This window comes from Megalobrama amblycephala, linkage group LG10 (assembly GCF_018812025.1).
Source record: "Megalobrama amblycephala isolate DHTTF-2021 linkage group LG10, ASM1881202v1, whole genome shotgun sequence".
Lineage (NCBI taxonomy): Eukaryota > Metazoa > Chordata > Actinopteri > Cypriniformes > Xenocyprididae > Megalobrama > Megalobrama amblycephala.
The window spans coordinates 29,146,376-29,161,639 of NC_063053.1; the positions used below are offsets into that span (position 1 = coordinate 29,146,376).

Here is a 15,264-nt window from a genome sequence, read left to right on the forward strand (position 1 = left end):
GGCAGTCACTAAAACTCCAATTAAGAAATCAAATCGTGACTTGTGTGATTTGGGTTTTTTCCAACCTTCCCTTTACCTCAAAAATACAACAGAATGCTGTCATTCTAAAAAGAGGGTAACATGGATATGATGTAATTGACAGGTGACGCAATGACACAAAACCATTACACTGGTTAAAAATAGCTGATTTCTCTGGGTTTAAACATTGTTGGAAACATTTGGGATAATGTAATTACACAAGTCAACAAAATACATTGTTGGAAGTTATCAAATCAACCACTACTTTTGTGGTTGACTTGCATTGCACAAATGAGCTCCTCAAATGAGTAATGACACCCAATAATTGAGATCTCTTCAAGAACTCAAGGAATGATTATTGTGTGGTTGTGCTTACTGAGAGTTTGTGTTCATGTTCTTTGGTTACTCTGCTGAGAAGCTGAGCTTTCCTGCGGTTGAGAGCTTCAATCAGAGCATCACATTGGGCAACCAAACATGCCTCGAATTCGACTCCATTCTCCTAGAGGACAGAATCAGATCATATTACAAGTGCATGGCAAGTGTGTGTATAAGTGTATAAGTGTTAGAGTGTGTCTTTGTTGTACCTGTATGTGTTGTACCATATTTCTGAGCTGCACCAGGAACTCTTTGGCCTCCGTGGCACGATCAGACAGAACATTCAGCGCCTGAGAGAGCTGTCCCTGGAAAGATAAAGACAGAAGGAGACAGAGATGTGAGATAATATAGGAAATATAGATAAAGAGCAAGTGCAACATTACCTAACTAACTTTACTAAAGCTTGTTCTACAAAGGATACAAATCTAACAGCCTTATCATTGGAAAATAAACAATTTTAGTTTAGTAAATTGTGAGTGAATAATCATACAAAACAAGCGAATTTGAATTAGAAATGGTGCTTTGTTAGATTTCAAACCAAAAAGAGATTCAATGTTGTATTAAAATATTTAATCAAATTTTGCTATGTTTACTATAATACTTTTTTCAGTACTCTTAACACTTTATTTAACAGTTTAATGTTCAGTTCAAACTGCTGCAACAGAGAATCAGGGAGCTACACAAAAAGTGTTTGAGAAAAAAGTTGAGTTGAGAGAGAAAGTGACAAAATTTGTGAGAGGTTAGTCATTAAATCTGTCATTAAAAGAGTGGGTGAGAGAATAGGAAGAGGAGTGTATGTGCGTATGTGTGTGTGCGTCAGGGACAGTCAAAGGATGTTGCTTTAGAGTGGGAAAATATCCCATTATGAATGTTCTCACATTGCTATGACAACCATCCGCCGAGAGACCTCCACTTTCATTTGTGGTCTGTTCTCAAACAAGGAACAAAAATGAGAGAACAAGGAATGAATCACAGTGCTCCAAATTTTACTCTATGGCCTATATACTACATTATAACCATATAGATATACGCTACAGGATTACACTCAAGAAGATTACATACTACTGCAGAGCATATGACAGCCTTACACATTAAAGCCAAACATGTTACAGCTTTACACACAAAACCACTACATATTAGCACCTTACATACTACAATGAGAACCCAGCAGGGGCAATGTTACAGAATCATCCTATCTTAAATCTTTGTCCTAAATGAGAGCTGAAATCACCATGGTGACTAAACAGATAAGACAGGATTCTAGTTAGGATGGTTCTGTAATAAGCGCCCAGTTGCTACAAACCCATTAGTTAAATAATTAAGGCAAGACATTATGGGTGAAACCATAGTTTTTTTCTTGCACTGGTCACGTTTAAGACTATAGGCTATTTTGCAACATGTCTTCTTTTAGACTAGTGGAAAGAAAACATTCAAAATACACATTTTATTTATTTTATTTTATAACGTTTTCTCAAAGAGTTTTTCCTCCTGCACTGAGCCAGAAATCTCTGCTTTAAAAGCACTTAAACCAAACTTTCAGGTTTTATTCTGAAGGTTTTTACAGAGGGTTTTGTTCATATCATTCGTATATATACACACATATATATATATATATATATATATATATATATATATATATATATATATATATATATATATATATATATATATATATACATTTTATTCCTAAATATATTGTGAAAATGCTTCTTTTTTTTTCTGACTGTTGACAATATGTTCTGATTTACAGAGTAAGAGATATCCAAAACCTGGCTTTATCAGATTTCCATTCGGGAAATGTATGCAAATATATATGTATATTTAAATTAGATCTTTTGCATATTTCAGAAAATTTGTGATAAAAAACAAACAAACAATTGTCTTAATGTACTACAATTAATCAACTGGGGAATATGGTCATATCTATTTATTAAAATTATTTACACATTCACCTGTGGTGTCTTACCTTAAAGTTAGTCACAGTTGTGAATGTATTATTATTATGAGTTTTTAGTTACATATCGCAGTGTTACACACTAGAATACTACATACTAAAGCCAAACATTTCACTGAATTACACACGACTACACACTACTAGTTTGTCCGTGCAATGGAAGACAGGGTCGGAGTGAAGGGGACAACAGGAATATTTGAGAAATAATTTTTTTGTATTTCCACTTGGTTTTGCTAGAGAGACTTAAAGGTGCTCTATGTAAGAATGACAGCTAGGGGTTGAAATGGGTACTGCAGTCCAAATTCAAAATATTGTTTGCCCCGCCCCCTCCTCCTCAGACTCGACGCTCTTGCGGGTTGCCAGTTTGAGGACACGCAACAGGAGCAAGCTCAATTGACATTGGAAGGCGAAGAGACTTAAACACAGTAAGATAATTAGTTGATTTATTGATGCTCCCGTTCGTAAAGATTTTTTAGATAGATGCTGAGACTTTTTAGGTCAGGTAGAATCTGCGATCTCTGACCCAGTTTGTTCGCGGACTTCCATGGCTGCAATTCGCTGCATGCGTTTTCCGCCAATGGCAACCCAGGGTGGCGAAATACTATTGGGTAAATTGGCAAGGTGCGGTCTTGCGCAGACCAAAACAAAAACAAAAAACAAATTTCAAAGTAAAATAACTGGCTGTAGCAATGGTTTTCAGAGAAAATGTGAACTCAGCATGTTTAATAAATATCTGGAAACATTTAATGGTATTTTTATGCTTTAGTACAGTCAAAAACTTACATAGAGCACCTTTAAATAGAAGAAAAGAAAAGATGGAAACCATCCATCTTTGCTCTGGAAGAGATAGAAATCATCATTCTATTGAAAATATGTTTTATCAAACATCCATTTCTTTCAGAAGAGCATTTGAATTTTACTAAAAAGCTTTAGTAATGTATTTTTTTGTACTAAGGATAGACCAGTTCCAAAATCTAAAAGCCTTTTTCACTGGAAAATGTTTTGCTCACAATTAAGTGAATTGTCAGTAAACATTCTGATGTTCATTTCGACATCTGTCCCGCAGCTCTCTAGATATCAGCCATATCTGTGGACTACTATTTTACCCATTAAAATTGAAATATTTTGCACTGTTGCAAAAGCAGGAATATATTCCCTTCAAGTAAAAATCTTTTATAGCATCAACACAGATGCCCCATTTCCTGTTTGCTGTGTAAGTGTCTGTGTATGTGACACAGAGATAGAGAAAATGAGAGAAAAAGAAGCATATGGGGCCCTGAGGCTAAAGCAAAACTACAATCTGTTTAGTGAATGACGAGCAAGTGTCTGCAGTGCGGAAAGAGGCCATTTTCCTCTGATATGAGGCCAGCTCACTAGTGTTTAGTGAAAAAGCTACAGATGGGACCATAGTAGAGGACACTGATCCAAGATCTGCTCTGCGCGTGTGTGTGTGTGTCTCAGGTGCTAAAAGGGGGAAGCCGTATTTGGGTCTGCCGTAACGCTGCTGCTGTCCCAGTTCAAACTGATATTATGCAGCCACAACTTCACACATGGAGCTCTGAACAGAGAGTAATGTAACCAAACACACAATAATGTAGCTCAATCCAGATGGAGCAATGCAGTGCTTGAACTGAGGGGGCGGTCATGCAATACGAATTGTTTCCTAGTGCCGCGGGTAACTTTTTCTGCTCTGCCCATTAAAACGTCTCCTTATCTACTTCAAAGGTGAAAGAGGGTGAATATTAGTACCACACAACAGTAAAATTGCAAAATAAATTGCAATCACATGCCTTAAAATGCACTATTTTCAAATAGTATTTTTTCGACAAATAGTTTATCGCACCATAGGTGATGTTCAGTGTTATTGACCTCGCCACCTATGGTGTGATGATGTAAAACTATTCATCGATGCCTTGCTCTGGAGGCAGTCATATGCAAATGCATTCACCCGTGTGACATCACAGATCCCACAATATCCAAACAAGCTGTTTTTTCGTCATGTCGCATCAAAAGCAATTAGAATCCATTATAATCACTGATGCTGTCTACACTGGATACAGTATACATATGCGAGTTTACTTTATGACATACTCCACTTCACTTTGATACGTTCTGTTGAAATAGCTCATTTGTTAATTTCTGTAGAAACAGAAGAATACCAGCTTCAGCAAATGGTTTATTTTTAATGGTGTCCTGGATCGCGTCAGAGCATTATATGTTTGTTCAGATAATTTGACAGCAGATCGTTTTGTAAACGAGGCAAAATTGAAAGTTCACAAAGAAACTTTTGTTGACAGATGAAGCAGTCAGCTATTTTGGATCTTATAGCAGCTGCATCACAAACCATATAAGGAAACGATTTTATAATGCTTCGTCTGTAAATGACGCTTTTATATGGATAAGGTTTTTAAAACACTTACTCACATGCAATAGTGAGTGGTCGTTGATGCTGTTTCCTATGTAACGACATTAGCCAATCATAACAGTGGCCGTTTACTGACAAACCTTAAAGGACCCGCCCCTTAAAAACAGATCAGGGTCAGAATTAAGGTTGAAAATAATTGTTCTTCCACATATATAGTTGTTTTTTTTTGTGCATAAAACTTAACTAACATAAGTGAACCTCAAGGAACTGATTAAAATAAAAAAATCCATGTCATGATCTCTTTAAATGTAATCTTTAGCAAATCTAAAAATATTAATTTACTGTAATTATAATGTTGTGGTGCCTAAATTAATTTGAAGCATTTTAAATGACTGATTTTAGTTTAGAGTATTCAACAGAATTTTAATATCGCCAATTTATTGATTATCAGCCATAACATGACAATAATGATCAGTTTATCATATCGCCCAGAATTGTAATATCGCTGTATCACCAATATTATACTGTTGGTTGTCTCTCACACCAACAATAATATTTCTAAAAGAACAGAGTACATGACCTGTGTGTGTGCCATGTTAAACCATGTGCTTATTGATCCATCATCTCCATTGCTGAGGATTATGGTTTCTGATTACATAAAACTCAAACTCAGTCTCGCTGAAGGTTTATTAATTCACTCACAATTTACTGACTCACATGATGCAGCATGTTAGGACTATGAGAAAGAGAGGGGACTCTTCCCTCATTCTTTGGCTCTCCTATGGATACACTCCTTTCTCCTTCCCAGACAGACAGACAGTAAATCAGCTATCTGCCTCATGTTGCTACAACAACAGGCCACTGTCACTGCAGTTTTGCACATTCCCTGAGGAATCCAGACACACACAGTTAACACAACCAACCTGTATGGTTGAGTTCCAATCAACATGCATATTCTGATCAAAACATGCATCACAACACCACACACAGGACACTGAAACGTCCATCCCTTTAAAAAAAGCACCTACAGTGCACTGCAGTTATGATCATAGATGCCTCAAAAACATATTTCCATTAAAAGGTCTGTCTTTTATGCCTTTTCCTGTTAAATCTATGAGAGCTGGTGCACAAGTGTTTTTCATTTGGCCTGAATCATGGCTGGCTGTGTCGTGCGCTGTGTTTTAATTAGACCGGTGGTGTCTCAACCATCACAGTGACAAGTCTTACTGCACTACACATGTCAGACCCTTATACTAAAACCAGAGCTCTCAGCCTGCTGAAAAACATTTAAGCTGGTTTTAGCTAGTTTTAAAATGGCTAGTGAAGACCCAGGCTGTGAGACACCAGGTTGTTCATCCATGAGACCAGTTTAAACCAGCTGGTCAGAGATGATTTTTAGTCATCATCGGGGGGAAATGTAATAAATAAACAACAACCTCAACCAGTTTCCCCACCTTGTGGAGCTTCCACATGGCCCCCAGCGCTTTGACCTCATGAGTGGAGTGTTTGCCGTCCTCCAGACACTGGTAGCACACGGGAGTCTTACACTGGACGCAGTACATACTCAGGTTCTCCAGCTCGTGCTCGGTGCAGGTGGAGATCTTCCGGGGGCTCGTGCGGCGGCTGATTCTGCCTTGCGCCGGCGGCACGAGCCGGTGTTTGGCCAGAGGACCCCGGGGCGGGTGGCACCGGAGGCGGCATGGGTCGCAGTAGAACACGTCGCACTGCTCGCACATGACCGTCGCCTCGCGGGGACTCTTCTCGCACAGCTGGCACTTGAGCGCGGCCGCTTTGCTCTGCTGGTACCGGTCCACCACTCCCTCGAGCACGCGGTTCTTGGGGAAGCCCCGGAGCCCCCGGTCGTCCAGCGTCAAGCTGCGGTGGCACTGCGGGCAGGTGAGGCAGGAGTTCCGCGGGACAGGCGGCAGGACGCCTGTGTGAGGCAGCAGGTGGTGTTGTGCCTGGGGAGGAGGAGGCACGGTAGGGGGGAAAACTCGCACTCCGTTGGGGGACTTCTGGCACGGGGTGGTCGGTGCGCTCACGAACCCGCCGTAAGAGCCGTATCCGCTGTCCGCCTCGCTGTACAGGCTCATCTTATCCAGGTCTAAGTAATCATAATCGGAGACGCCGGAGCCGGACGCGCGGCTGCTCTGCGGGGATTCAGCGTCGGGCGTCTGCACAAGGATGTTTCTCGCGCAGGCCAGGCAGATATTATGCGAGCAGGGCAGGATGATAGGCTCGCGGAAAAACGAGCCGCACACCGGGCATTTTAACTCCTCTTCCATTTCATCCATCTTTGTCGTTCGAGACGGATTCGGAGACTTTCTATGAACGAAAGCGGAATACTCCCAGCGATGGCAGTAGCTCTGCACGGACGCGTCTCCTTCGGGTTCTCCGTCCTGTGCACCGGAGGATAGAGGAGGGGGCGGTATAAATTCAGTGGGCGTAGGCTGACTCCAGCACTGGTGCACGAGCGCCAACAGCTACTGCATAAAATCCCTGTCAGTTTATGCGATGAGCTCCAGGAATCCAATCAGACTCATGATGCAAAGCAGAAGTGCTTGGTGAATTTGAGACACAGCCAATGTTTGTGGTAGTGCACCTGTTCTCACAGCGCGCCTCATTTTCCTGTCCCTCACCTCCTAAGGTGTGTTTATGTACATCATAAGTCAGTCTTCGCTTTGGCAGCTGAAAATGTAGGAGCTAAATCTGAAATGTTCAGTCCTTAATTGCTGGCCTGGGTGATGATGATAATTGCCTTCAGCAGAATTTCCATGGTAACCAAAGAGAGAGCGGATAGAGAAATTACAACAGAGAAAATCTGTCACACACTTTACGCTAAAGTTTATCTATATCATCAGACAGCGAACGAAAGGACAATGGTTGCCCATAAGGTTTAACAAAGTCCCTTTGCGCCTTTGTGTTTAGTTTTGTTTATGCTTGGACTTGCTCGCTATCAGGGACATGATGGTGTGTTTTTGAATAATGCTGGTCAGGTGTGTGGTAAACTATTACAGTGCAGCTACTATTGATTTGACCACATTATTGACCTCTGTTTTGTATTGTGTCGTGTGTTTTAGACACGTGTGAACATTGGAAACGTGAGTGCTAGTAGAGGAGTGCAGGAGGAGAGTGTGTGTGGGCGTATTGAGGTTGTTGTAGAGTTGTGTGTGTGTGTGTGTGTGTGTGTGTGTGTGTGTGTGTGTGTTAGAAGGCCAGTGATTGAGAGCCATGTGAATTTTGTCCATGTGCCACTCTCGTGAGTAGGCCTATTTGTGTGGGTGAGATTTGGTGGGGGGAAATTAATTGCTTAATCATTTTTATTCTTATGACAGTAATTGGGTCACAGAGCAGAACTGAGGCCAGTAGTTATTGAGATTCTCAGAGCAGAGAGTCAGCTGTATTTGCATAAAAATCTTCAAGGAGGTGCTCAGATCTTGACCTTCTTAAACAAAATGAATCCAAAATGATCAACATTTATTAGAGAACTAATAGAGAAATTATAGAAATGTGTATAAACTAGCCAATCTATGTACGGGATGGTGAATGTGATTTCACCAAGTACAACATGTTCCTGGATCAACATCTTTGTTGATCAACATTTCAATCAACCAATCAGATTTAAGGGACAAGTTTACCATTTATGTCAAGTTTAGGTTTACAACCAGGGTTAGGTGCTTCTACATCAATATGATTCACCTATCTTTCCTCTCTGACTTTAAGGATAAGTTATGGGTAGGATTAGGTTTAGGGGTAGGAATAGGGTTAAGACTAAATTTTCAGACAGGAATGTTGTTCCAGGATCAACAAAATATGTTGATCCAGGAACATGTCTTACTTGGGACACAGTGCAACATGTGTTATTGCTTCAGAATATTATCTAAGACTGCATGAAACTGTGTTATATCAGTATCATTGATATATTATTATTGTTTTGTAAATATGAATTAGATTTTATTTTTTATATTTTCTCTTTTCACTTTAATTTTAGTTAAAGTTTTAATAATTTTGTTGAGTTTTTGTCATTTTTGCAGTATTGACCCTGAAGCTCTGGAACAGTTTATCTTTACAAATTAGAACTGCCTCCACACTGGCTTTTTTGTTGAATCCTATTTAGTGATATGTTGTAATTTTGTTGTTTTACGTTGAGTAGTTTGACATCTTTGTTGTATAATATTGGTATGCTTGTTTTTTTGCATATGTTTAACCCTTGTGCAACCTTATGGACATTTTTGTCCATTTCAGTTTTGTTTTTTGTTATAAGTGTGCCTTTGTTAATGCCAGCTACATGAATTTTGGCTCAGGTGTTTATTTTTATTGGAATTTTAATATTTTACCCTAATTTCCTTCAAAAAAAATCAATTTTACCCTCCGTACAAAAAATACTCACACTCAGGACTTTAAGGACAAAAATGTCCACATTGAAACCCAATTTTTTAACCCAGGGCCATTTGACTATAAAATGATACAATATTTGCAAATAGGCATTCATTCTATCAGCAAGGCTTCAAATTTTACATTTTTACCATTTTTTACTAGATTGTGCCATATTTTAAAATTTGGCATATAAAAGAAATACTCGCTTTATTTGTGTTTTCTGCTTATGCATATTATAGAGTCAATTTGAAAAATAATGCAGCTATAATTGTGTGGGTATGTTGGTAAGGATGTCAGAGTGTAGTTTGCATGTGTTTACTGAAAATTTAATGTGTGTAATTATTTTGAAAAAATTATATTGTACTGGCAATCAATAATCCCACTCCATGTATGAGTCACACCCTTGGTAGGGTCATAGGGCCATGTGAAAACTATGAAAAAGGTCAAAGAAGGTTAATGAGCTTTGAGGTTTTTCTCTTTCGACCAAACACGCATCTTAACCCTTGATTGCACTTTTTCACTTGTTATTGTTTTTGTACAGAGATAAAAGGTACGCTTGAATTTGAAGTAGAAGTTCAGAAGCCCCTAAACACATTGTTTTAGTTTTCACCACTAGAAAATGCTGATTGTTTAGTCTGGTAGATTTTATACAAAGTTTGAGTTCACACAGGTGTCCTCACAGCCAAACCTATAAATATGTGGTGCTTGAAGGGTTGATCATTTCATTGTTTGCAAGATGAAGAGACGTTACTCAGCAGAGGAAGCTCTGAAGCTAGTGTTGGCCACTGACAGTGAGCACACAGGTGCTGAGGATGTAAAGAAGCCAATTTGTAAAGCGTTAAAATTCTGAAAGTGAATGAATGTTTGGTAATTATGAATAGAAGAGATGCTGATAAAAAAAAAAAAAAAAACAGTCAGTGAAAGTGGAAAAAAATATTAATATATAATATTTCTATGAGAGTTTTTTGGCATGGACATTTTTGTCCATTTTGGACCTAAGTGTTAGTTTCTGTAAAGAATCTGACACTACATAAAAATATAAGTGCCTCAAAATTAATGTTGTTGTTCTTCATTGACACACCCAAGAATCTAATAAGCAAAGCACCATAAAAGCAAAGCATTCATAAAAAAACACCTATGGCATTATGTAAACAAACCAGCATTTAAAGTTCTTAAAATTAATGAATGTTTGGTATCTATGGATAGAACAGATGCTGGTTAAAAAATTGACATCAGTGAAAATGGAAAAAAATATCAATAAATCATATTTTTATGACAGTTTTTGGACATGGACATTTTTGTCCATTTTGCACCTATGTGTAACTTTTTTTTTTGATGCACAAGGGTTAAGAATTGTACAGCACACTGGTCAACAAACTATTGTTTTTAATTGTGTTTTATAAATAAATTGCCTTGCCTTGCCATGATTGGCTGCTACTTAGTTGAAAATAAAATGGGGAGAGACATTCTCATGCTAGAGAGCATTTGATTGGACAAAAATCTTTGTAGTGCAGGATGCGTCATTGATATTTTTGCCTCAATTTCCCAGGAAGAGAAAAATGTAACTGTATCTGCTATCTTAAATTCTGTCAAAGTTCAGCAGTACACTATTACATACTGTATATGACCTCAAAGCTCACACACATGGACTAAAAGCCACAAACTTTGTTAAACACTATACACTGTAAAAAAAAATCCCCTTGTTTCTACGGAAAAATACCGGCAGCTGTGGTTACCAGAACAATACTGTAAAAATGACATCAAACCGTAAACATACTTACGGAGTTACATGTGAATTTTACATTTTAAATCTGTTAAATTTACGGTAAAATAATGTATTTCATTAACTGATATAATGTTAATTTACTAACCTAATGAAGTACTAATATCTGTTTTGTACCTTTATAATACACTGACAGTCACCAAACACAGTGGTGATAAGAGTCACATGATGAATCAAAGTTCATCACAAGCAGCTTTTCCACAAGCTGAGAAGGACAACACTAACATATAGAAGGTGCACACAGTGTCATTCACACACACACTAAACACCATCATGGTAACATGCATGAAATTTTAAAAATGCAATAAACATTAATTTAACAACATTAGATGTAACATAAAAACCTAATGTACATAACTGATTAGAAAAAAATGAGAAAAACTAAGAAGAAACAGAGTTATTTCAACGAAAATATATCAAATGTGAAGTATCACGCAGGGAATTGTGGGAATGTCAATATACGGTTTTTCACTGTAAATTTTACAATGAATTGTTATTTTTCACTTCCAAAAACTGTGAATTTAACGGTATTTTACCATAAAATTACATTAAATGTACCATTAGATCTATTACAGTTATTCACCGTATATAGTACGGAAACTTTCTGTAAACCAATCAACAGTTTTTCACCGCAGCATTTTTACAGTCTTTTACTGTTAAAATCACGGTCATTTTTTACAGTGTTTTTTTACCTTATGTTGCCAGATAAAGATCTGAGAGGTAAAATTTTTGAGCAATAATATCATATAGACATTTACTCAGTGCTAGTTTTCCTGCCAAGATTCAGAAGAACTACAAAGTCCTGAACTATCAGAAACCCACAACCTCAGGATGCTGATGAGAGTGATTTCTGGGTTACAAAACGCTCAGTTTCTTTAACAGATACCAATTTATTCATATTTAAATCAACTTTACATATTAATCTATCTAGCCTATTTAACAGAAATTTTATAAGTTTTTTTTTTCTTCTCTTTCAACATCTCAGAATGTTTTGTTGATAATGCTTTAAATATAAGGCACAATATATAAAAAATTTTATTAAAATGTCCAAAATGTCCAATTGTTATATATTTTGTTGACTTGTGTATATTAGATGTTTCCAAGAATTTTTAAATCCAGAGAAATAAGCCATTTTTAACCAGGACATGAACGTGTCCGACTGTCTGTGTGTCGCCTATCAATGATATCATACCCGCATTACCCTCGATTTCTGGTTTTATTTTGTAGAAACCATGAAAATACTAAAGACGCTTTAATATATTACATGTTTTATTAGACAAGGGGACGACTGTTTGGTTACATTTATAGACAGAAAACAGTCCATTCTCAAAGCTTTAGAAAAACTAAAACTGTGTTGCTCAAGTTACTGATCTCTAAAGACCTGCAAGGACAATGATTGTACGCACAGCTGCACAGTAAACCTAGAACAGCTCTGCAACTGCTCTCCCTGGCTCTCCGCTTCAGTCTGTCCATCTGGAGCTGCTCGTGGTGAAGGAGGTGATGCTGAATCTTTTGAAAGATTTTTGGAGACTTAAAATCTCCAGGCAGAAGGAGTTGCAGCTCCAGAAATTGGCTTGGACTGTGTCCCTAGATTTCTCAGTCGACATCCTGGCTATAGAGATTTAGGGTTCTGCGTCAAATAGGAATCAATCAGACCGTGCTGTGTGTGGATTTAGTGTTAAGTTCATTTTTTTCTTCTGTCTGTGAGCACAAGCTGTTCATCATCCACAGTTATATAAAAGCTGTAATGCAATCTAATGAAGACAACCCGCATCTCTAATAACGTTTTTATGAGTATGCCTGTCCATTAGCATAAGTGTGTGGCAGTAGTTCACAGAATGGAATTTATTTTTGGTACATCTGAAAATGAGCATGCTCTTTCTATGATGCTGAGAGTAGGCAGCGCCTTGCATAACAGGTAAAAGCCTGTTTGAGATTGAGGATGAGAAATAGAGGGGAAAGTAGATTTTTCTATCCACCTACTCCTATTCATGCTGTCTCCGGCGTTTTCTCTCCTCCCACGTGCATCCTGTCGTGCGTGTGCGTGTGTGTGTGTGTGTGTGTGTGTGTGTGTGCAGACGTCAATGAGAACTGTCACTGCGTAACACTCCGTACATGGTGTTAACCGGATAAAATGTTAGGAGTGAGAAATGGACAGCGATTATTTTAATTACATAAAAATGTACTCTGCAGATCTGAGCGTCCTGATATCTCATTTTTCTATTAATTTATTAATTCATTTATTTTAATTAATTCATTTATTAATTCATTTATTTATTTTATTTGTTTGTTACTTTCCAAAATGAGTTTTTTAATTATATTAATTTAAAAATATAAAAATGAATTAATCATAAACCATTTCAATACATGGTGTGTAAATGATTCATATCAGTTTATTTCCACCACAATGAACAGTGTTTCTATCTAATAAAGTTTTATCTGTAATTTAGTGTCCTTGGTTACCAAGGAAACAAAATTATCAGTGAAAAGCATGCTTGAGATGAATATGAGACATGATGTGTGAGGACACTTGACATGATGTGTGAATGGAATATTTCTATTGCACATCATTTGCAATCAGATTCAAATTATGTAAGTGTGAAAATATTACTTAATGTGTGTATTTAGGATGCATAAAATGCAAACAATGAATCCCAGCTAGCAAGAAAAATGTATTAGGCATTTTAATCCAAAAATGTTTCAAATATAATTTTCACCTTTCTCATGTTCACAGAATGTTATCAAACAGTACATAAATTGAGATGTGGTGTAAATGATGTTTCAGATTCAAATGAGAGTCAAAAAACTGTGTTTTAAGAGTTTAATTGTGAAAGATCCAAAGTCAGACACACTCACGGATGAAGAAATACACACAAAATAAGCAGTTTTAGGGGGAATCAGATATTTGAAAGTGTTTTATATTTAAAGGATTAGTTCACTTTCAAATGTAAATTATTCCAAGCTTTACTCACCCTCAAGCCATCCTAGGTGTATATCGCTCTCTTCTTTCTGATGAAAACAATCAGAGAAATATTAATAAATATCCTAACGCATCCGAGCTTTATAATGGCAGTGAATGGGGGTCACTAGAATGAGCTGAAGAAAGCGTTTCCTTCTACATCCATCCATCATAAACGTGTGCTCCGGGGGGTTAATAAAGGCCTTCTGAAGCAAAGCGATGCGTTTGTGTAAAAAAATATATCCATTTAACAAGTTATGAAGTAAAATATCCAGCTTCCGCCAGACCGCTGTATTCAACGTACGAAGAAAGTGTAAACTGGTGTCGCGGACGTAGCTTAAGCTTTTTGAACTTCAAGAGTTTTACACTTTCTTCGTACGTTGAATACGGAAGTCAGTGTAGGGGGGTGTGCCGGTCGAGTGTGGGCACCCACCGGCAGAAACAAAAATGGATTCATGCATAGATAAGTTTATGTGTAGTCAAAAGACATCAATAAAACATCTTGAGAATAATATCTCATATAGCATTACATTTACCTCAGGCAAGTCATTTAGTCCACAGCATGTTAGTTGACTAGAGAAATGAACTCGAGGGGAGCATTTCACTAAATATATGCACTTTATTAGCTTATATATTCATTATATTTACTTTTCCTGTTAATATCTTAATTATTTAATATGTTTAAATACATTTGTTATGAAAACAAGTTATGGCAGTGACTGTTTAAATGATTATATTTTTAAAAAAAAAGTTAATTGAATTTTTTTAAAGAGAGAGAGAGAGAATGTCAAACCATCATGTTTGAGTAACGTTTTATATATATATATATATATATATATATATATATATATATATATATATATATATATATATATATCCATCCTGTATCCCTTTCTTGATAAAGCAGCTTAAACAATTACATTAATCTCACAAGCTCAACACATTTACATTTTTAACATATTCACTGTATGCACAGCAATTATCACATCATTGCTGTCATTAGCACTCATTTAGTGTCAGCAGAGAGCGAGTCATAACAACATCCTCTGAGGGTGTGTGTGTGTGTGTGTGTGTGTGTGTGCCTGATTGTTTTTCACGTTTAGCAAACTGTGAAGCATTCTCTTTTCTGGATTGTTCTGTGATTCTACACAGACATGCACACACACAAAATCTGTAAGTATAGGCTACAATCTTCGTGATTTGTATATTCTCCTAATGGATTCACAAATTGTGCTCATGTTAAATCACAAACAGTGCAGTAAAATCAGTACATCGGCTTTCACAAATCAGATCATTAGCTCAAATGAGCTCATAGCGCCACCGTGTGTTCTGACTTTTTTTGATCAACAATGTGTCTTTCAATAAAAATAAAAAGTATAGTTTTTTCATCTATTTTATGTAACAGTCGGATATGTTATTTGTTGCAAATTATA

General features: G+C 37.2%; 1 protein-coding gene across 8 annotated transcripts in view; it reads right to left on the reverse strand.

Annotated features, from left to right (window-relative positions):
* The window catches only part of trim9 (tripartite motif containing 9), a 28,371-nt gene extending 21,003 nt beyond the window's left edge, over nt 1–7,368 (reverse strand). The window contains exons 1-4 of one of the 8 annotated variants that reach the window (XM_048205687.1): nt 6,167–7,368; nt 1,272–1,319; nt 603–698; nt 395–517 (exon numbers count right to left, since the gene is read on the reverse strand). In XM_048205687.1, the coding sequence (XP_048061644.1) occupies nt 395–517; nt 603–698; nt 1,272–1,319; nt 6,167–7,006 (1,107 nt within the window). In that variant the 5' untranslated portion in view covers nt 7,007–7,368. The remainder of the gene's footprint in view (nt 1–394; nt 518–602; nt 699–1,271; nt 1,320–6,166) is intronic. The other 7 variants (XM_048205691.1, XM_048205688.1, XM_048205692.1 and 4 more) reach the window with 7 other exon arrangements.
* Nucleotides 7,369–15,264: the final 7,896 nt, after the last annotated feature.